This window comes from Trichomycterus rosablanca, chromosome 10 (assembly GCF_030014385.1).
Source record: "Trichomycterus rosablanca isolate fTriRos1 chromosome 10, fTriRos1.hap1, whole genome shotgun sequence".
NCBI lineage: Eukaryota > Metazoa > Chordata > Actinopteri > Siluriformes > Trichomycteridae > Trichomycterus > Trichomycterus rosablanca.
In genome coordinates this window covers 16,114,695-16,138,581 of record NC_085997.1, presented here as the reverse complement: position 1 = coordinate 16,138,581, position 23,887 = coordinate 16,114,695, and the positions used below count along the sequence as shown (strand labels likewise).

General features: G+C 40.0%; 1 protein-coding gene across 3 annotated transcripts in view; it reads right to left on the bottom strand.

The window, feature by feature from the left end:
- The window catches only part of cep131 (centrosomal protein 131), a 38,839-nt gene that overhangs the window by 7,047 nt on the left and 7,905 nt on the right, over nucleotides 1-23,887 (bottom strand). Inside the window, exons 5-23 of one of the 3 annotated variants that reach the window (XM_063002880.1) lie at nucleotides 23,309-23,436; nucleotides 22,352-22,456; nucleotides 22,072-22,248; nucleotides 21,824-21,941; nucleotides 21,047-21,163; nucleotides 19,795-19,948; nucleotides 19,599-19,696; nucleotides 19,180-19,359; nucleotides 18,451-18,642; nucleotides 17,439-17,576; nucleotides 17,192-17,332; nucleotides 15,855-15,971; nucleotides 12,671-12,773; nucleotides 9,309-9,510; nucleotides 8,514-8,621; nucleotides 8,269-8,386; nucleotides 6,465-6,539; nucleotides 3,698-3,840; nucleotides 761-938 (exon numbers count right to left, since the gene is read on the bottom strand). In XM_063002880.1, the coding sequence (XP_062858950.1) occupies nucleotides 761-938; nucleotides 3,698-3,840; nucleotides 6,465-6,539; nucleotides 8,269-8,386; nucleotides 8,514-8,621; nucleotides 9,309-9,510; nucleotides 12,671-12,773; nucleotides 15,855-15,971; nucleotides 17,192-17,332; nucleotides 17,439-17,576; nucleotides 18,451-18,642; nucleotides 19,180-19,359; nucleotides 19,599-19,696; nucleotides 19,795-19,948; nucleotides 21,047-21,163; nucleotides 21,824-21,941; nucleotides 22,072-22,248; nucleotides 22,352-22,456; nucleotides 23,309-23,436 (2,592 nt within the window). The remainder of the gene's footprint in view (nucleotides 1-760; nucleotides 939-3,697; nucleotides 3,841-6,464; nucleotides 6,540-8,268; nucleotides 8,387-8,513; nucleotides 8,622-9,308; nucleotides 9,511-12,670; nucleotides 12,774-15,854; nucleotides 15,972-17,191; nucleotides 17,333-17,438; nucleotides 17,577-18,450; nucleotides 18,643-19,179; nucleotides 19,360-19,598; nucleotides 19,697-19,794; nucleotides 19,949-21,046; nucleotides 21,164-21,823; nucleotides 21,942-22,071; nucleotides 22,249-22,351; nucleotides 22,457-23,308; nucleotides 23,437-23,887) is intronic. The other 2 variants (XM_063002882.1, XM_063002881.1) reach the window with 2 other exon arrangements.

The following is a 23,887-nucleotide window of genomic DNA, read 5'->3' as shown; positions in this document are numbered from 1 at the left end:
TTAATACAGGAGTAGTGACATGACATGGCATTAGAACTTCAGTTAGAATAGGGCCAAAACACTGACTTAATTTTTATATAACAAAGGTTTTTTTATGTAGTCAGTGTAGGTTGTCTGAAACGTGAAACACACCCAATGTCCATGACAAACCGTAGTCATGCTTTGTTAGCTAGATACGGTTTTGTAAACTGTGACTGCTGTGATGTTAGGTAAAACCTTTCCTCTACAGTTCATGAACAGTGTAGTTAGTTCCTTTTGTCGGTGCTATATTTGCTGCCATAAAGTTAAACATACAAGTCAAAAATCAGGTTACAAATGCCACATAAAAAGTCAGGTCATGAGATGTGTACAAAATGCTTTACAAGCCAAATCACACAAAATCCTCTGTATATCACCCTGTATATAAAGTGACAGCTGAACACATAAAGGCAATAAAGACCATTATGCACTGGTAACCACCATCATCAAAATAGCAAATCAGGCACAATCTTTTAGAAGAATGGTGTTCTGTGACATCAGTTTTGGTTTCAGAGACTTATAAAATCTAGGCTATGGGACATCAATGCTGTTTTGGTGGCTTGTTGGTGCCCAACACATCACTATTTTCCCTTCAGTAGTTGCATACATACAAAAAACACTTTCATCCACAGAAACTGTGCCCTAAACTGATTTAAGTCCAGCATGAAGGTGTAACAAAGAACCTTCTCAGTAGCTCTGTTCAATTTTGAATACCACTTTTAAGGAAGACATTTTTGTGTACCTGTGTGATATCTGTGATCTGTTGCTCCTTCTGTGAGAGGACAGCCTGCAGACGGAAAAGCTCTCCTTCCATCTCGGTTAGTCTCTTTTTCATCTCTTGCTGTTTCTCCACCGCCGCCTGTTCTGAGTGCTCCAGCTCCTGAAGCTCTGCCTCGTACTTTTCCCTTACACGCTTTACACTAAACACACATATAGAACTGAACTGTTAATAATCAGTTAATAAATAGGTTTGTAGTTGGCCAAAATAACAGAAACTAGTCAGGATTAAGGTCTTTGCCTCTTTATCAGATTTTATCCATCTCAAAGGTCCAAATAATAATAAAAAAACATTTAAAGTTTAGGCTGAAGTTCTTCTTTAAGGCATTAAAGGGGTTAATTATTAATAAAGGGGTTATTTATGAGGTCTGCACTCCAAAACTAAGGACTATGAAGTGCACATTAAAAGTGCACACAATTTGATGTTACATTATTGCATCCAGTAATTCTAAAAAAAGCCAGACCCACAACAACCCTGACCAGAATCAAGCGGTGGTAAAACATGAAATTGTGACCAACTTGACCACAATGACCTCAAGAAGATATGAAACAGGAACACTCTTTCTTGCACATACACACACAGCGTTCATCATGCACACTCACATGGTCTCTTACTGCTACAGCCTTTTCCTTCACTAACACATGGCTCAACATTTTCTGTGTTGAAGTCAGCAATAGAGGAAAATGAAACCAGTAGTGAAGATCTAATTAAAAATGACTGCACATGACCCTCCATCTTCTATTGCACACTGTTTTTGATATCTTTATTTATGTACAAACTGATTTGATGTTGGAAGCAACCGATCTTACTTTAGTTACAAGCTGTATGTTGGGTGTGCAGTTGTCTTATGCTTATTATTATTATTATTTATATATAATGTACAAATACTGTTTAATAAGTACAGCATAATACAGCATGCCCCTTTTAGTGTTACAAATAAATACTGATACTTTAACTGATACTGTAACAACACTTGTTCATTTCAGCCTTTTAAATGACATTATACAAAAAAAAAAAGAAATTTTGCTTGGGGACTGTTAGTTATTTAGTGTCCAGTATACTGGACATTTGGAATTAAGAGCATGAAATGTGCAAGATTCTGAAAAAATTTACATATTATTATTACCATTATAACATGTGACATATCAAGTATTGTACATTTATGGCATAATGTAATACATGTTTATAATATTAAAAAGCATATACTAGTTTATACAGAAGTTAAAATTTACATTTTAATTATTTATATGAATATTTTAAATATTTAATTTAAAACTTTTAATTTTAAAAACTCAAACCTTAAAAATGAAAACTCAAACTTTTTAATTAAAACATTTAGCTTTGTTCATTTCCCCTTTTCTTATAAACAAACTTTCCTTTTATAGATAAAAACAAGGAACATTACTAAAACATAAAACAGAATATTCAGTTTGTGAATATTAATTTTAAATTTTAAATTATCCACATATCTATCTTTCAATATAAATATTTTGAAAATAAATGATATCTAAATTATTCAAATCAAAACCTTTTGCATTTCAGCTTTGAGTTTTTCTTTTCTTTTTTTAACGGGACCTTGTGTGGAACTCATAAAAGCAGTTTCGTTCAACTTGAATGCAAAGAAATACATTACATTTTAAACATCTTATGCTTGATTTTTTGGTGCAGCCAGGGTTTCTGCACCTCTGAAAGCTGGTGCTATCACTACCCACCACTGGCAAGTGCTCTGCCCCACTGCATCTAACATCTTGGCTTAGAATCACTTGACTCCCTATCACTATCCTGTTGATATTCATCCCACTACTCTCAACACTGCAGTCTATTACTATCATCTAGTAATTTAAGCACCTCATCTACTGTCAGCCCTTAACATACACGAAAAAGATATGTACAGCACGAAAAATGCAAAAAGTAATACTGATGCACATCTTCTAATTCATAGTTAGCATGACAAACTAAACAACATTCAATACGTTAAATCCAAATGTCCAGCTGGCTGGACATAAAACATTTGCTCGAAATTTAAGTATGTGTAAATACATATTCATCGCTTATATTGTTACCAATCATTACAAAAACCTTCTAAAAATACATCATTTCTAAAACACTTTGGTTATATGTGCACATTAATAGATAAAAACGTATGTTTTGTTCGGTCACGGAGGCAACAAGCGTCTTTCTCAACAGCTGCCATCTTCGGGTCTTTTTTCAAGAAGCTTAAAAAAAATTCTCAATGTCTTTGACCAACCAGTAGAAAGACAGAGTTGTGTTGGAGTGTCTAAAAGTGAGTGTAACAAAGTAAAACTTCCTGTTGAGTTATAAAACCCAGAAAAAAAATGTCCAGTATACTGGACATTAGGAGTGAGGAGGTTATACATTGTTGAGTTTTTTTTATCATATCGTACTGTATATCGCCACTTCAGCATATCGATATATGAGTTTTTTAGTTACATCACCCAGCCCTAATATTTAGTATATAAACATCTATCTATCTGTCTACAAGGCGGGTTAATATGGGGATCTGTGGCGCACACAGAGAGTCACCCACTCACTGTGTGAGTGCCACTGATCAGCCAGCAGAGGTTGTAATTGGCACAGTTATGAGGAATCCTTACAGCCCTCCCTCCCTCAGACTAGCCAATCACTTATCGTGTAGGCGCCTGGCTACATTTAGCCGACCTGAGGTTTAAACTCGCAAGCTTAAGATGTCAGCACTTATTTAGTCCACTATCTTTCTGTGCAGTGATGTTTTACATGAAGTTTAGTTATCTTTACATGTTATCTCCCTATCAGGGGTGGAGGGCCTTGCTGTTCTTGGTAAGGGTAGGGTTGGTTAGGGTTAGCACACCAGTAGAAAATGCTAGTAAATGAATGAGAACACACTTGCTGACAAATACACACCGGTTTTCAGCAGCTCTCTCACACTCTTCTCTAGTGCTGCTGGTTTCCTTTTCAAGCTTTTGAATAGCTAGCTCGATCTCTTTGTCCCTACCCCTTCGCACCTCTTCTTTCAGTTCTCGTTCTCGGGTTAGCAGCCACATTTCCTGTATTTATGAGAAATTCATTAACCATGAAAATTTCACAGGAAAAGACAAATATAAACGAACCGCTAATAATACAGAACTTTCTTTCAACAGCTACATACTGCATAATGTCTACACAGTTAATGCTATGCAACAGCATCAGTTGCCTTTACACAATTTGTGTGCATAAAGCTTGTTGTTACTTGGCATCGTGCCAGCAGAGTGATACAGTTTTGTGATACAGTTAGCACAAATATCAGCACAGTTAGGATGCTTTTTAACCAATCTGATCTTAAGGTTGAAACTAACTGTTGCATAGCATGACAAAGTTTTTATGTCCTGTTTTTTATGTCCATGATTTTAATGTCCTGTTTTACTTTGGTTACATTCATGACAGAAACGGTAGTTACTCATTACACAAAATTCATTAGTTCACAAGTTTAATGTCAAACACAGTCCTGGACAATTTTGTATCTCCAATTCACCTCCCTTGCATGTTTTTGGACTGTGGGGGCTAAACTGGAGCTCCTGGAGTAAACCCACGCAGACATGGGGAGAACATGCAAACTCCACACAGAAAGGACCTGGACCTCCCCACCTGGGCATCGAACCCAGGACCTTTTTGCTGTGAGGCGACAGTGCGACCCACTGAGCCACCGTGCCACCCAAATAAAAACAGATAAAAGGGGTGCATAAACATTTATAAGTTTATAAGTGTCTTTTCTCTGAGAAGTCACTTACCAAATTTATGAGGCATAATAGGCACAGTCATATCAAAAAGACAGCACTATCTTTATCTGCCAGCTTGGTAGCTTTGCATTCAAATACTTGGAGTAAAGTCATCCAACCATAAATAGCCACACTATTTTTTTAAAAAGATAACCACTTCACAATGTAGTATACTAGCTTGCTAGTATTTTTAACCACACATCACCTTTCCCAAGAAACAATTTCCACCAGACAGTACTATTACGGCATTGTCACCGTAACCTTACTGTGTTTTCACAACAGGACTGGCTGTAATTTGGGATGAAAGCACACCAGCAGTTGAAATCTTAATGGGTAGTCTTGTAAGGCTAGATTAGATGTCTGGAGAAGCCTGAGGGAATCTGGATTAAAGGCGGGTAGGATGAAAGTTATTATACAGGGAGTGAGTTCGGTTTGTATTTTCTAAGTCAATCTATACCTCCTGAAGGCAGAGCTCAAAGTATTGCTGCAGTTAAAGTGAGCTGTGTTCTAAACCGTGTACTACTACAATAGTATGTCAAATCAGAGCACAAATTGTATATGCAGATTGGCACACTGTGGAGAACACACGCTAGTGTCACATGCACCTTGTCTCTTTCAAATAATAAAGACTAAAGCTGCGTCTGGAATCGCATACTTCCATACTCAATAGTACGCGAAATGAGGACGTGAGAGCGGTTAGTATGTCCGAATACATAGTATAAATAAAGAGATATGCGAGAAGTACCCGGATGACCTACTTATTGGGCAGCCATGTTTGAGTATGCAAACAATGCACACTTGCGGTCCGCTAATGTATCCCATAATGCAACTGGAGCTGCGTAGGCGTTCAAAGCGGAATAAGAAACAAGAAAGATAGCGGAAAACGGAGTCCTCTGTTTACAAGTGTAAGTAAGATAAATAAAATAAAACATTTTAAAGACGAATAAATAACAAAAACATGATAAATATCCAAAATTTTGGAGAGTGGGGTTTGTAATGAGTCTGTAACTATGGTGATAGTACGTCATCACCTGACGTTGGCAAGATGGCGCATGTAGTACGTAGCGGTGTTGTGTGCATACTGCATACTTTTGTACTGAAAGTATGTACTTTTTTACCGGCCGAGTAGTGCATACTTCCTCCAATCTAGTATGTACTCTGTAAGTATGCGATTCCGGACGCAGCTCAAGTCTCATTATTATGAGGATATTTTGAGATGTACAAAAAGCTTTCTTTTATTAAGAAGTGGGAGCATTCAGAAACCTCATTATGTAATGATATTAAGATTTAAGGTGTCACAATGATGCATCTGGATTCTGATTTATTACTTTCTTAAAATTTTTATACTGTCTGCACTAGACAGTGAATTGAAGCAAGGAGCAAACCCAGAACCTCAGAAACCATGTTGCTGTGTGGCAATCACTTTACCAGAAAAGCCATTACGCTATCCCTATTGGTGGCACGGTGGCTAACTGCGTAGCACTCTCGCCTCACAACAAGAAGGTCCTGGGTTTGATCCCCAGGTGGGGCGGTACGGGTCCTTAGAGATTTGAACCCAGGCCTCAGAGGTGGTGGGCTAGTGTAATCACACTAATGTAATGGGTAGTACTGTCTTGCACTTTTGTTCTATGTTGCACCCTGGTCCTGGAGGAACATTGTTTCATTTCAATATGTACTTGTATATAGCTGAAATGACAATAAAGCCTCTCTCTCTCTCTAATAGACTACTCAAGTGCTAATAAAGTAAACTGGATCACTGTGAGGATTGGGAACATTTTTAAGATGCAAAATTAAAGCTGAACTTCTATTTCTGTTTACTGGTGGCCTTTGTGAGTGACATTTTACTGTCCCATATCCAACACACACACACACATATATATACGCACACACACACAAACACACACGTGCAAACATACCCTCTTTTTCATGTAGTTTTCTTCCCATGTCTGTTTCTCAATCTCCAGACGTTCTCGAAGTGCCTTCATTTCCACCTAAACACACCATCAAAAACATCAACAGGCATAAAATTATGTGCGATCAAGTAACCAGTAAGGCTGAAAAACATGTGTGGTGTATTTATTCAGACATCAAAGAAATCTTTCATAAACTGGAATACAGCTACAGCAAAGAAATGAACTATGTGGCCAAACACATGACGACATTCCCAGTAATTATTACATCAGTGCCTGACCTCACAAAAGCACTATAGACCGAAGGGGCACAAACTCTCACAAACACTTTGCTAAGTCCCAAAGATAGACTTCCCAGCTGACTAAAGGCTGTAATGGCTGCTAATTATATTAATACTCGTGGTTTTGGAATTGTGTGTCTATTAAAATTATGGTAAAGGATCCACACGTTTGGCCATACTGTGCAAATTTATTTATGAGAAGCTAAGCTGTGTAAGCAAAACTAAAATAACACCTGAGGAAATTAAGATGAAGAAGAAAGTTAAATGAAGAAAGTTAACACAATGTTTCCAGAAAAACCGGTTCACTATGTCTATGTATTCTCTTGTCTCAGGGTTTTTGTTTTACAAAAATTGCTGTGTCCCAAACCACATACTACACTTAAAAGTAAATGAACAATGGTGCTTTTAATAATTTGTGATATGGCATTATGGTAGAAAGAAGCCAAGTATTTGTTTTAACTATATTCCAAAACAGTATTAATTACCCTTGTTAGCCACTCCACAGTATTGTTCTACCTTGGTCAAGCATCCAGCAACTGAGTTCTTTTTCAATTCTTGCAGGTGCAGGGCTTCACCTACAGCTTTTGTATGGAGGCACAACCTGCCCCATTATATAAACCTAATAAACAACTACAAGCACTAAAGTACCAAGACGTTTTTACATTCTCAGTGCAATAACAGTGAAGTATTGTTTTGTTTTTATTATTTATTCATTCATTTCACATCCAATTTTGACCCAATTGCGTTATGCTTCCTCTCTACTGGTGCTGACCCCCGCCCCGACTGAGGAGAGCAAACTGACACACACACACGTGTGCAGTGCCGACTGCATCTTTTCACCTGCACGAGGCAAATTCATATGCAAATCAGCTCTGTGTACGGAGAGCCACATCCTGATCGCATTATTCCTCAACTCTGTGCAGACGTCATTAATCAGCCAGGAGAGGTAGTAATTGCATAAATTATGAGGTCCCTATCCGGCTATTCCCTCCCTGTATGAACAACTAGCCAATCGTTGTTCATGTAGCCGCCCAGCCCAGCCGAATGGCAGAGCTGAGTTTCGAACCAGGGAGTTCGAGATCCCAGCTCTGGTTCCAGCGTGTGTTTTTACCGCTGTGCCACCTGAGCGGCCGTATTGACTGATTTTAATGCAAACCACCATAATGCTTTTCATGTCTGTATAACTTGACTGCAGGGAGTCGGCTTGTTTAGAGTAAGGATGTCAGTTTCGATTTGTGTGGATGTTGACTAATACCAAGAGCTTTGGTAAAAGAATCAAATTGAAAAAAAGAAGGAATCATCTCTAAGAGAATAACCCTCTATTTACGGCTTCCTTCTAAGTCTTATGGATATATTTTAATGCAAAGGTACAATGTAACATCTAAGAAAAGAAAATGAACTCATTTTGTGCAGTTCCACACTTCTGTGGAATTATATTTAATCATTCACAAGGTTTTGTGCAATGCTTAGTAATTATACGTATCCTTTAAATAGCAAGTTTCAGTGTCATGCAGCTGTCAGCTTTTTACCTGGTGCCGTCGCTCCTGCTCCTCCCTGCTCTTCTCCATCTCTTCTCTCAGTGCTCGATTAGCCAGAGAGCTGTTATTCTCCAACTGAGTCCTCAGCTCATCCAGCTCAGCACGCTGCCTGCAACGTGCACATACACATCCCGCTTTACATTAAATATAGTCGCTACTATGAGATGTAAAAAAAAAAAAAAAAAAAATACAAATCTGACCAGTCCCTTAAACCCTGTATGAATCTTGACCCTGACCTTTCAGCTAGTTGCGTTAGACGTTCCTTCTCCTCTGCCACTTCTTTGTAGAGTCGTCTTCTCTGCTGCTGTATGGCATTCTCTTCTTCCTGCAACTGCTTCTCAAACCTAACACACACACACACAAAGGTTCACAAAGGTTCAATTACAAGAACTTTCAAGCACTGCATTTATTGTTATTTTCATAGGGTCTCCATAGGCCTGGTTTCCCCGGAATTACTAGGCGCAGTGCAGCAACACAAACAGGATGAGAATCCATTGCAGGGCCTTAGTCACTTGCCCCGGACATAGCTAATTATTTCCGTATGTAGACGCCGGCCGATAGGGCAACGGTGCATTCAAAACCTTGGAACCACCCAAGGTACGCCCATGCATTATTATTTGATTACGTTAATAAAAAAATAATTTGATTACTTTTAGACCAAATATTGTGACATATCCTCGTTCTATTAATACTTTCATGGTTGCTGACCCATAATAAAAGAATATAGACAATTTATACAATATTTGCCCTATTTTTATCAACCACTTTATTAGGGTCAGGGTTGTGGCAAGTCTGTTTCCATCAGCAAGAACTGGATACAAAGCAGGAATACCCCGATGTGGGCGCCATTCCATCCCAGGTCAACCCCCCCTCCCCAGACATAGCCAAACGTCAGTTTAGATGCCTGGCCGACTGGTAGCCCTACTAAGATTTAAACCCAGATCTCAGTGGTGGTGGACTTGCATAATAGGCCGCTGTGCCATCACAGTACCAAGCCTAAAATATTAGCAGATTTAACTAAACCCGTTTACCTCTGCTTGGCGAGCTCCCTCTCTCTCTGGCACTGTTCATCTTTGTCTTTCTCCATCTGCTGCCGGAGCTCCTCGATTTGACGGATATAACGTTGAGCTGCCCTTTCATCTGCCTGCAACAGCTCGGCCTCATGCAGCACCCGTAGTTTCTTCAGCTCCTGCTTGTGCTTAGAGATCAGTTTTTGGATTTCTGGCTCCAGACCTGCAATTACACAGATACCAGCTTAAAGTACAGTTGAAAATAAAGCTGGAACATGCACAAGATAAATAAAGCAAGCATGATTTTTAAAAATCCATCTAATATTATCCCAAAAGTCTTGCGGGTCATCTAGTTTTTTCGGTAAATTATGGAATCATTAACATTGACCTTAAGTGAGGCAAGTAAGGCCTGCAGTTCTTTAGATGTTTTTCTGGGTTCTTTTGTGACCTGGATGAGTAGTCTATGTGTTCTTGGTTAAACTTTTTCTAGGTCGACAGTCCTGGGAAGGTTCACCAATGTTCCAAGTTTTTTTTGTTTCTATTTGTGGATAATGACTCTCACTGTGGTTTCCTGAAAGCCCAGAGCATCAGCAATGGCTTTGTAACCTTTTCCAGACTTATATACAGTGTATCACAAAAGTGAGTACACCCCTTACATTTCTGCAAATATTTCATTATATCTTTTCATGGGACAACACTATAGACATGAAACTTGGATATAACTTAGAGTAGTCAGTGTACAGCTTGTATAGCAGTGTAGATTTACTGTCTTCTGAAAATAACTCAACACACAGCCATTAATGTCTAAATGGTTGGCAACATAAGTGAGTACACCCCACAGTGAACATGTCCAAATTGTGCCCAAAGTGTCAATATTTTGTGTGACCACCATTATTATCCAGCACTGCCTTAACCCTCCTGGGCATGGAATTCACCAGAGCTGCACAGGTTGCTACTGGAATCCTCTTCCACTCCTCCATGATGACATCACGGAGCTGGTGGATGTTAGACACCTTGAACTCCTCCACCTTCCACTTGAGGATGCGCCACAGGTGCTCAATTGGGTTTAGTCCATCACCTTTACCTTCAGCTTCCTCAGCAAGGCAGTTGTCATCTTGGAGGTTGTGTTTGGGGTCGTTATCCTGTTGGAAAACTGCCATGAGGCCCAGTTTTCGAAGGGAGGGGATCATGCTCTGTTTCAGAATGTCACAGTACATGTTGGAATTCATGTTTCCCTCAATGAACTGCAGCTCCCCAGTGCCAGCAACACTCATGCAGCCCAAGACCATGATGCTACCACCACCATGCTTGACTGTAGGCAAGATACAGTTGTCTTTGTACTTCTCACCAGGGCGCCGCCACACATGCTGGACACCATCTGAGCCAAACAAGTTTATCTTGGTCTCGTCAGACCACAGGGCATTCCAGTAATCCATGTTCTTGGACTGCTTGTCTTCAGCAAACTGTTTGCGGGCTTTCTTGTGCGTCAGCTTCCTTCTGGGATGACGACCATGCAGACCGAGTTGATGCAGTGTGCGGCGTATGGTCTGAGCACTGACAGGCTGACCTCCCACGTCTTCAACCTCTGCAGCAATGCTGGCAGCACTCATGTGTCTATTTTTTAAAGCCAACCTCTGGATATGACGCCGAACACGTGGACTCAACTTCTTTGGTCGACCCTGGCGAAGCCTGTTCCGAGTGGAACCTGTCCTGGAAAACCGCTGTATGACCTTGGCCACCATGCTGTAGCTCAGTTTCAGGGTGTTAGCAATCTTCTTATAGCCCAGGCCATCTTTGTGGAGAGCAACAATTCTATTTCTCACATCCTCAGAGAGTTCTTTGCCATGAGGTGCCATGTTGAATATCCAGTGGCCAGTATGAGAGAATTGTACCCAAAACACCAAATTTAACAGCCCTGCTCCCCATTTACATCTGGGACCTTGACACATGACACCAGGGAGGGACAACGACACATTTGGGCACAATTTGGACATGTTCACTGTGGGGTGTACTCACTTATGTTGCCAGCTATTTAGACATTAATGGCTGTGTGTTGAGTTATTTTCAGAAGACAGTAAATCTACACTGCTATACAAGCTGTACACTGACTACTCTAAGTTATATCCAAGTTTCATGTCTATAGTGTTGTCCCATGAAAAGATATAATAAAATATTTGCAGAAATGTGAGGGGTGTACTCACTTTTGTGATACACTGTATGTCAATGGATTTGTTTTGCATTTGTATTTGAATTTCTTTAAAATCTGGCATCATGTGCAGCTTTTTGAGACCACCTAGCCCAGGGGTTTTCAACCTGTACTTGTCTGGGGGGGCACGAGTGACCTTATGAGATTTTTTTTTTACTTCTAAAACTAAAGCAATTCATTTTTCACCCACATATTTGATTAGTCTCACTGACCACGCACACACGCACGTTTAATGTTATTTAGTTCAGTTTGAAAAAAACCTTAAAAATAGGGCTAACAGTGAAGATAAACCGTTTTTAGATAAAACGTGTGTGTGTCTTTAAGAGAGAGGCTCTGTTCACAGTAGCGATATAAGTGATTCAGGAGTCGATTCATTTTAAGCGCAGCGTAAGTTTCTCTTCTCAGACGGCTCTCTGTTTTTACTGTTATTAATGAATGTTGCGGTTTTAAATAAACACCAGATACTACCGAACATTTTGTGACTCGCTTACATTAAAAAGCTCAGGCTTAATTAAACTGATATTACCACAGAGCGGTAACCGACTCAGACTCGCTCTGTCTGTGGCTCTGTGAAGTAACGTTTTCTGCTCTTATCTACATGAAAAGCAAGAACCGTTTACGATTTACCAAAGTGAACCACGAATTTATATAATGTGCTCATAGAATCGGCTTGGGGGGGGCGCAAGTTCGCGGTTGGCACACGAAGGGGGGCGCATGTCCAAAAAGGTTGAAAACCCCTGATCTAGCCTGTGTTACATTGCCAGTCAGGTTTTATTTAGGTGACATTTAGATTTAACAGGTTTGGCAGAATTCAAACCTGGGTGTGGCAAGTGACACTGAATCCAGCTGACATTATAATTTGGGGTCAAGAAGGACTACATAGCATTTTCTTTTAATGAATAAAGCATTTTGTGTTTACTCCCTATTTCTTCTGTTTGCATTTATTACACTTCTGTGTTTCAGATTATCACACTACCTATTAGACAGACATTTTGTACACAGTGGCAAAAAAGCTATATGTAGCTACACTAGGGGTGCCAAAAAATGTTTTGTTGAAACACTGACAGAAAAAGAACACATTGTTCATATGGGCGCCATTTCTGCCTGCACTGTTTATCTTCATTTGACAGTCCAGGTGAGTGAAGACTGTAAAAAGAGAAGCTTCTTGTCCGCTCACCTTTAACAGTGATCTCCTTGATCTTCTTGGTTTTCTCATCAATCCATTTTTCTCTGCGGATCTTTTCGGTGGCACTCATCAACTCCTTTAGCTTTTTAATTTCCTAAAGTTAAAATAAAAAAGCTGTATGAGGCTAACATGACTGGGGACAGGGATTACATGAAGATTTTTGTTTGCTGGATTTTGTCATTCACAGCATTTAGCAGATATTTTCTTTAAAAAAGTTTCTGCTGTAGAGGCACTGCAAATGACCAGGCTAACACTGTTCCTATGATAAAACATGATGATGGCAGGATTATGCTATGAGGGTGATTCTCACTGGGAGGAACAGGGAGACTGGTATATACTGAGAGACATATAAATGCAGCCAAATACAGACACATCTTTGAACTCTTCCAGGGCATACACAAACTTATTCATGGGCAACTGTTCATCTTTCAACATGACAATGACCCGAACCATTGACCCAAAACAATACTGGTGGCTTCAGGGAAAGATTTTGGATGTCCTTGAATGGCCCGGCCAAAGCCCATGCTTAAACCCTAATGAACGTCTGTGAAAAGGCCTGAAGATGGCAATTTATAGACATTTGCCATGAAGAATGAGGTCATTTTCTAAGAATGTTTTTACTTATAGTTTGTAGATTGATGGATAAAAAAACATATAAATAAAATAAAAAATCCACAACACAAAGTGTGCAAAATGTCAAAGGATGTGAATACTTTCTGAGCCCAAATGTCATTCTTGCATTAATTTGTAAGTATAGATGTAGATGTTTTACAACAAATGTCTCTACACAAAATGTGGTATTTTCCAGAGCAAAAAAACATTTCTATACATGTATACATTTTAAAATTATAATAATCTAAAATAACCTGAGAGTTGCTTTATTATGCAAAAAACAAAAAAACAAAAAAAACATTTAACATAAAAACATCCACAATTACAAGAAGATACCTGTTCTGATTGAGGAAAACAAAGCCAACCCATGCCCCCTTGACACTTGGGCAGCAGCCGTATGCATTTTGTCACCTACACTTTGACGAGTGCATTACGGATTAGCACTGTGTACGGAGAGACACACCCTGATCAATGCACTCTTTTCCCAGTCTCTGTGCAGGCGCCATCAATCAGCCAGCAGAGGTCGCAGTTGCATTAGTTATGAGAGAGTCCCTATTTGGCTTAATATCCCACCCTCTATATCAGGGGTGTCAAACTCACGGCCCGCGGGCCATATCCGGCCCGCCACGTCATTTTATGTGGCCCGCGAGAGCTTAAGAGATTGTTGTGATGGTTCGAGTCGTTACAGAGATGTACTTATAATTTAATGGGACACCTGTGCCTTTAAGTGCAACCGGTGACATCGTAGTCATGGTAACTAACTTTGACCTTCGCTGAGAAGCCATGTGACTTTTACGGCAAAAGAACGCGGATAGTAATGTAAACAATAATAATAAATACAAATAATTATCTTGCAGTATAATACCAAAGCATTGTCTGTAAGTAGTGGCGTTTATATTCTCAGTTGTTTGTAAATGTTTAGTGAGTATATCACAGCGTTTTAGTTACAAATTTACCGTAATTAAATACAATTGTTACCGTTACTATAGCAATTAGTATCTTTACACAAAATGCTAACTCGTTAGCGCTATTTTACGTTTGGTTAAATCTCATATTGTACCAGATGTAACACTTGACTACAGCTGTGTGCTGTTACTGTTTTAAGTTCTTTTTTGTTTTTATTGTTTGTATTTTTACTTCATTCTGGTGCACACAGTGTATCACACAGCTGGCAAGCAAATAAAACCGACTGTATTCTGAAGGGAGCTGTCTGTCTGTCTGTCTGTCTGTCTAGCTGAGCAAGGGGGATAAACTATTAGTGAGGGCAGAACGATTGTCTTAAAATACACTGTAAAATCCTACATTAACTGCATCTCTCAAAATGCATGCTGATTTTGTGACCTGCAAAGTGACCGCATCCCGCCAGTAGATGATGTTAAGAAATATTTACACATATTGTAGAACTAAAATGTAGAAGAAGATAAGTAAGAAAATTAAGCAGAAGGAGGAAATTTAATGAAAATGAAAACAAGTTTGTGCTTCAGGAAGAAAAACCGGTGCGTCTCTTGTATTATGAGGCTGTGTCTGTGGTAAAGGAGGACAATATAAATGCAGAATTTAGCCTCCAAGAAAAACAACAGACTGCAATCACAGCAGGATACGTTACAATCGGCCCTTTGAGGGCCACAATAATGTTAATGTGGCCCTCTGTGAAAATGAGTTTGACACCCCTGCTCTATATGAACAACAGGCCAATCATTGTTCACGCGGTTGGTCAGCCCAGCCGGCAGGCGGAGCTGAGACTCGATACGATGTATTCGAGATCCCAGCTCTGGTGTTCTAGCGTGTGTTTTACCGCTGCGCCACCTGAGCGGCCTCACATTCTTTTATTTAAAATATTTTATTTTTATTATTTGACTATGCCATTCAGCCAACCCCAGACCCCACCCAAAGACATTAATAATGAATTTTTTTAGAAGCTGCCCGACTGCCTGATAGCACCTGATATCAAACCATGGATCTGACATTTTTTTTCGCTGGACCCACTGAGTGCACATCGAGATAAAGGATTTGCTAAAGATAAATGAAAATGAAGCGCCTGAGCATGTTAAAACTTAATGTGGAGCAGAAAAGTGATGGAAGAATGACTAAAAGCAGAGGTTAGAAATGAAAACACAAGCATTACCTCACACATGGGACCCAGAATTTGCCACACCTACAGCCAGAAGAACATAAACAGAGAGGCAGAGAAAGCGCAGGCAGAAAGGAAGAGAGAACACAGTTAAAGGAAGCAAAAGCAATGCTACAAGCAAGCACATACTTTCTACTCACTCCCACACACACACACCTACATATATAACATTTAATGTAAAATTAATAATCATCAGAGATCAACAGTGAGGGGGAAAGTAACTGCACACTGATGTCTGACATTATAGACAACACAGCCAAATTAGCACAACAGCCCTCATGTTTTGCTTGGAAATGCTTGGACACAGCACAAGTAAGCCACCTTGTGTCAGAATCATGTTAACACAGGTAAAACACACGTGACGCTGGTCGCTCAGAAAATGTTGTAAAAGGTTGTAAGCAGTTAACTGATTTCATTTTGGGTGTAACTCACCAGTTCATGCTGCTCCTGCATCTGGTTGATCTTTTTCATGTATTTCTGATCCACTTGTTTGAGCTCAGCCACCACTCCCTCACAGCGCTCACTCAGGGCCTTTTTATCATCGATCAGCTGCAGGCAGAAGATAGCACGTGTCAAACTGGTTGTGTGACATTGGTGGTCAGGTGGCGCAGCAGTAAAATACGCTGGCCCACTAACTCAAGGATCCAGGGTTTGAATCCCCATTGGTGCTACTGACCAGTCAAGCTTCTACATACAGACAAGATTGGCTATGTCTAAGGAAGGAGGTTGCCGAGGCCCTGTGATAGTCTGGTGTCCTGTTAGGGGTTTGAAAATTATTTAAAATAATAAAAAAGAACTAGGCATAGTCTTAAAAACAATTAATTAATTAATGTCCACACTATTTGGCCAAAAGTATTGTTAACACCATTGTATTTCAAAACCACGAGCATTATTTTAAAAAGTGGCTATTTGCAACTCCAACAGTTTCCACTCTTTTGGAGTGTGTCTGTGGGAGTTTGTGCCTATTAAATAAAAAAAACATCACTATTTCAAATTTTAGAAGCATGATAATGTTCTTTTAGGAAAGAGCTAAGCATGTCCATTGTTTATGAACATGACAGAGTCCATGTATTAGGCAAAACCATAATATAAAATTATGTTTATTCTGTTTATGCATTTTTTCCCCTTTTTCTTTTAATTTAGTCATATCCAATTACCCTGTTGTATAATTAGTTTACTGGCGCAGACCCCTACCCTGAACAAGAAGGGCTGTACTAACACATGCCCCCTCCTAAACGATGTGTAGTAGCCAACTGCATCACAAACTGATCTAGATTATTACCCAGACAAGTAGGGTAGTAGTAGCTCAGTTGTAAGGGTACTGGACTAGTAATCATAAGGTTGCCGGTTCAAGTCCCACCATCACCAAGTTGCCACTGTTGGGCCCTTGAGCAGAGCCCTTAACCCTCAATAAGCCACTTTTGATAAAAATGCTGCGAATGTTATTGTATCTGTGCAGCCTGTATCAACCGGTCCCTGGTTGATAATTTTTGAGAAATTGAGAAATTTCCCTGGCCCACCCACCATCAGACATAGCCGATCACGTCTGTGCTGTGTGGGCCAGCCGATAGCAGAGCTGAAACTCGAACAAGTGCTAGAAATCTCAGCAGTGGTGGGTTAGCGTGTTAGACCACTACACCACCTGCATCTTCATGTTTTAAAATGGTGTGAGAAAATCAGAGTGCCTGGAGTTATTGCCATCCCGAAAGAGGATTTCTATGCAATAAACAAGCACTATGTGAAAAGACTATGGCTAGTTGTACACTTACCTGATCTATAAAAGCCAGGTGTCTTTGGATCGTGGCCTCATATTGCTGTTTTTGCAGCTGCAAGTTGTGATTGAGCTCCTTTTCAGTTTCCTTCACATGATGAAGCGTTAGTTCTCTCTGCTGAGCCTGCAGTTCATAATACTACGTTTTAATGTGGTAATAGGATTTCATATAATGCATGGAAAATGAGATGTGAAGTGCTGATAATACATGTGCTGTGTGTGTATTATTCTGTGTGTAGTGTTACCAATGCTGTCTGTAGCATGTTGACAGTGCGCTTCTTCTCGCCAAGCTCCAGTTTGAGTCTCATCATGGAATTAGTGACCTCAGCAGCAGTAGCAGAAGCCTGATCCACAGTAGCCAGCTCCTCCTCGGACAGCAGCACCTATATTAACATGACAAATCAAACTAACTTAAATTTTTTTTTAATATATATTTATTTTTCCTATTTATTATGCATTTTCTCTCTTTTTCCCCCAGTTCAGCGTAGCCAATGAGTCTTCCACTGCTGGGGATTCGGGATCCCGATTGCGTCCGAGGAGGGCATGCGTCCCTCAACCCCTACTTTTTCGCCCGTGCCTCGGTTGATACACACATAAGGACGGATATCGCGCACAGATAGACACACAACGATTGCCATGCTCCTTCACTTCTGCACAGGCACCTCGGGCTGCTAACCAGGTTCCTTACACAGCCCTTAAAGACCCCACTCACTTATTAGTCTGGTCTTTTATGGCCAATTTTGTCTGCTGCAAGCAATGCCAATTGTGCCCGCTAGAGGGCGCCCAGACCGATACAATTCTTTTTTATTATTTTATTATTTTTATTAATAGCTTTATCCTGGTCAGGGTTCAGCAAGTCTGGTTCCACCAGGTAACAATGGGCATAAGGCAGGAATACCCTGGACAGGGAGACAATCCAACACAGAACTTTAGAAATGTCTTAGTAAGGCATCTTATTGACTGCTTAATTCTAATTAGGAAAACAGAACACTTACTGTATGGCAAGAATACAAATGGACAGAGCTTTAACCTATTTGCCACTCAAACCTAGGGGCAGCCTAGCCTAGAGTAGCCTATCCTTCTAATGTATAGTGTAGGCAGTGACAGGTAACACAGAGAAGACCCACGCTGACACTGGAAGAACTAAACAATCTCTTCACAGACAGTAAAAGGTGGCATGATTTACAACCTTTACTACCTGCTGCCTCACCGCGCTGCTCTATAATCAGTAGTAGTACAAATAAGAAGTAGCAGTACCTCTCTGTGTGATCCAGAGGTAACTGAGCGTGGTCTCTCCTGCTCTGACTTCTCCATCTCATCCAAAAAGCTCATTATGCTCTGCAGCTTGGCCTCAGACAGCAAAGCGCCCCCATCTATAAAGGCAGGACTCTGGCTAAGCTGACCGTGCCGCTCCACATTATCTGTGGTTAAAGAGATGGACCCTCCATCCTGAAAAAGAAAAGGTTGGGTCATTAATGGTTTGCAGTTAGTTTGAAGTCTGTGTATTACTGGGTGTTTATTTTTAGTTCATTTTGACCTAGTAATCTGACTGGACAAGAGGCATACAAATAACTTTTAAATTAAACTATAATTGTCAAAAGACTATAAAAAAGTCCCTTATTTTTCAGGCTGCACAATAAATAAAAACATACAGTTAAAGCACATGGTAGAAAGTAGCCATCCTGAGGTAAGGTGTAGACCCAAAATTGTTGTGCAAAAGAAGTCATGATCCTAGAATGCTAATTTATCAGTACAACAGCGCTCCATCACTTGTGATACTGCCTAAGTAACAATGCTCGTCCCAACCCCCCTTCCCCTGCCTCCCAAATTCACATTCATGGTTCAAGGGCTTTATATTTATAAAATAATTCCCAAAAACCTTTGCAGCAAGAATGCTGGACAACATTGCATTGGGTTTCCTGGAATGACATATATTGGCAGCTTGTCTATACTTGAATAAAAAAACTGCTTGTGGATAGACCTCACCTCATCAATCCAGGCGTATCTCTCCTTTCTGTAGCTCTTGGCTTCTGAGAGTCTCTCTGGTTCCTCCTCTAGAAGTTTAAGGGAGTCCAGTAGGTCGTTGAGTGTGGTTTTAGACTGAGCTCTGCTCGACGATGCTCCTTGTCTCTGTTCCTCTACACTCACTGATCTTTGTAGAATCTCCTGGACAAAAGAGACAATTTTAATTAACATGTTTATTTTGAAAAAATACATTAAAACAATAATACCCATTATAAGTGGGTATAGGGCAAATAAAGCGAATCTGCAAATCACGAGTAAGAGTTGTGCAAGGTAGTTTTAATATACACAGTACAATTGAATTAGTATGAGCAGTGCCCTCTGCTGTTTGGTTCATTCTAGTCACAGGAAAAATCCTATTTGCTTTAAAATGTATTAAATACCTGTGAACACTGCGAGTCTCTTCGTGTAGACACTACAGGTGATGCTGCCCTCAGGTTCGGTACCTCCTCCAGCTCATCCACCAAATTCACATTGGAGTCTGTACACAAACATTCATTTTCTGTGAAACACTTACTAATCCCCTTGTGTTGAAAAGTGCCTGTCTTTATTTAAGGGATATATACTCCAGCTGACTACCTGTGTTCTGGGTCTTAGGAGCTGTAGGAGATGTTGGTAAGCTCTGGGTGTGTTTCTTACGCCCTACTTTCCCAGAACGCTTCAAAGCGTCCATTTCCTCCTCTGCTGTCTGCTGCACCTCTGCAGCTCGCTGAGCCCTCTTCTGCTGGAGTTCCTGTCACAAACCCAAAAAAGGTACGAGTATACCCTTATTATTATTTTCTTGTTTTTATTTTATTTCAGCTGCTTCCTGTTAGAGGTTGCTACAGTGGATAATAGACAGATAGGTAGATAGATAGATATATTCAACTTTATTGTCATTGCTCAGTACAGGCACAAGGCAACGAAATGTAGTTAGCATCTACCAGAAGTGCAAATAGTAGCATTGTGCAAAAAACCAGAGAATATCAGTAAACATATGTCTATGATTAATATGAATATAAAGTTATACTATAGCTATTTACATATATGGAATTATATCTAGGTACGTAGTACTATATACATAATAGCTATAATAACAATAAGCATATGAATAAAAATGGGAATGTATTATAATAATAATAGTAATAATAATAAAGATCAGTTAGGTATATATTAGTAATAACATTAATAGTAATAAAGATGTGTAAATAATAACTATACAGCTGTAACTATATAAGGATGGTGAAAAATAACTATACATATATATGTATGACGGTTGTGTAAAGTGCAGATGCTAATGATAAATAATTACAACAGTCCAGTGTGCAGTCCGGGGTGATGGTAAAATGCAGGTGCAATGATAAATAATAATGCGCTGTCCTGAACATTTGCCTCTGTCACACCAACTACATAGCCTTCCTCTCTTACTCCTGCCTGGCTAACAAGTATTTTTAAAAGCTTTGACTTTATAGAACACTTTCCACTAAAAATGGCAAAATGATGGTTCCCTTCTATATAAAAATATAAATCCTGAAAAAACTCTGAAAATAAGAGTCTCTTCGACAATAGTGTCTTATTCTGAGGAAAAACATCTAGAAAAATTTGAATTAGACTACACCAAGCCCCAAATGCATACATATGGTGCCCTACTCCTTAAAAGTTAAAACAGAAGTCAACTTTGTTATTTAGCTATTGAACCCCAAAACTGCATAGCTTTCGCAAACGACTGCAACACTGATCACATCAAGCGAACATCAGACCATTGTTTGTGTTTAATATTGTTTTTAAACACACCAAACTCAATGTAAAAACATCAGTAAGCAAGTGTTTCTGTGGCAGCCGTCAAAGTTACCTGGATAGCAGCGAGTCGGGCCAGTCGAGCCTTCTCCTCCCTGATCCGTTTTCTATCCTCCTCTTTCTTCTTCTGTGATTTCACAGCATTTTCTCCCTGCTGTTGTCGCTCCCGTTCCTGTTTGAGCCAAACAATTACATGATCTTGCTTGTACTATGTACACATGAATCACTAAGGCAGTTTTGGTCAAAGCAGTGACATAAAAGTGTAAGATTTTTTGCATCGTAACATGCTACTAGTTTAGTCATCTCGTTCTCTGGTGACATCAGACAGCTTAAAAGATGCCTAGCTTGCTAGATCAGCAGTGCTGACATTTCACATTCGCAAGTTCGAATCTCAGCTCTGCTATCGGCCGACCTGGAGGGATTTCTCATTACTGCTGCAATTACGACCTCTGCTGGCTGTTCAGTGGGGCCTGCACAAAGTCTGGGGATAAAGGAGATTGGTGCGTGACTCTCCATGCGTGATATGAATTCCTATATGAACTCGACTGGTGCAGGTGAAAAGAAGTGGTTCTCTACTGCACATGTGTCAGAGGGGGCATGTGTTAGTTTGGCCATTCTTGGTCAGGAGTGAAAGTCTGCAGCAGTATAAATGAATTGATAAAAATGGGGGGGGGGGGGGGGGGAATGCATAAAAAAAGATGCCTAGCTCACCAAAGCCCTTTATTTATTTCCTTATTTATTAGTATTAGTATCAGGTGCTAGTACACTGTTAAGCATTAAAACATAAACACATATCAGAGTAGGACATGAGTCACAAAAGCCAGTCCAGTACCTTCTTTTTGGAAGTTAACAGTTGTCTGACTGCAGTCTCATCAGTTCTTTTCTTATTCATATGTTGACGGTACCAACGCTGGATAGTGACAGCTGCATGGCTGACCTGCTGGATAAACCTGTTAAAAAAGTTAAGACATTTATTAGAAACTTAACAATGTTTACTCAATATTTACATATTAGGCAGCTTATTTAATATGGGGCACATTAGTGGGTTGAGTTGTAAGCTAGCAAAAAACACAAGCTAACCTCTCAGCATCCTCCTTGGTAACCGCCTTTCTGCCTGTCCCGCGAGGGCTACGTGGGCTTCGGGAGCTGGAAACGTTGTTATTGGTGCCTGATGAAGCTGAGAAGTTCTTTTGAGACTTAGTGAGAGAGCTGCTCTCGAGAGTCCCTTCATCATTCACTGTGGCTTTGATTATGTTACTGTTATGAGAAAGCACAAGCAAGCAATGATGATAAAGACATGAGCCAAAGAGAATAATTTACTATCTAGGATGGACAAAGTCTATAAATAAAGCATCCATACTTGAAGCAGGGTTTCTGGTTGGAGCTCTTGGGTGTGAGGGGTTTGTCTGTGTGGTTGTTGTGTAGCATGGTGGTCACTGAGTTACCAACAGCTCCTTTATTGCTCCTGAAAATGTTACAAACATGTTACAATCAACTCATATCAATCCCATACTTGGCGGTTCCCTGTACACACTATTTGGACAAAAGTATGTGGACACTTGACCATGAGGTTGTTGAACATATCGCAAACATATGGGTATACAAGCCTCCAATCCTTTAGAAATGCTTTCTACAAAATTTTGAAGTAGATCGATGGGAATTTGTGCCCATTTATTGAAATATGCATATGTAAGGTCAGGCACTGATGTTGGACCAGAGGGCCAGGATCAAAATTAACATTACAGTTCATCCCAGAGATGTTCATTAGGGTTCAGGTCAGGTTTCTTCACACCAGGGGCGGCAAGGGTGGCTCAGTGGGTAGCACTGTCATGTCACAGCAAGAAGGTCCTGGGTTTGATCCCGGGTCCTTTCTGTGGAGAGTTTGCATGTTCTCCCTGTGTCGGCATGGGTTTCCTCTGGGAGCTCCAGTTTCCTCCCACAGTGCAAAGACATGCAAGTGAGGTGAACTGAAGATACAAAATTGTCCATGACTGTGTTTTATGTTAAAACTTGTGAACTGATGAACCTTGTGTAAGAGTAACTACCGTTTCTGTCATGAATGTAACCAAAGTGTAAAACATGACATTAAAATCCTAATAAATAAATAAATAAATAAATCTTCACACCAGACTTGTCAAACCATGTGTTTAAGGACCTCGTTTTGTGCAAATTGGGTTTATTTTCAATTCTTGCAGGTGTGGGGCAACACCTGGGGCCTCAGTGGTGAAGCCCGTTCTGCCCCATTACTGTTAAAATACAAACATTAACAGACAAACTTATTGCTTGGTCAGAAATGGTGCTGACAAGCAAAGCTCACCTGTTATTAGCAGTGAAATTATCAGCCAGACAGAGGCTGGAATCTCTCTTCTTTGAGCCAGTGGGGGAATCCATACTGCAGGTGCTGCGGGAGCTTGAGGGCAGTGGGAACGCCCGAGGCTGATCATCCTTAAACAAACAAACAGCCACACACATACACTTACATTAACCTTATTAATCTGGGGCCATATTTGCATAACATAAATCGCTAAGAGTGGGAAGCACTATACCTCTTAACCTCAGATAAGTAAACTATACACACATAAATTCAATTATAAGACAAGAACTAGCCAGATAACAGATGTATGCGCATGACAAATCAGGATACAAATAACGTATCCCTCTTATCTACTATCAAATCCAAATTTAAATAGCTGATTCAAGTTGCCACCTCTGGACATGGCTGGAATGGGGTATGACCACATTTTTATAGTCACATTAGATGCAGAGTTACAGCTTGACATCTTTATTTACTCATTGGCCTCCAACCCTGGTTAGATTTTTATGGATCCACAAAAATTCTAAAAATAATGTACTCTACATAAAGTGAAAATACACTGATCAGTCATAACATTAAAAC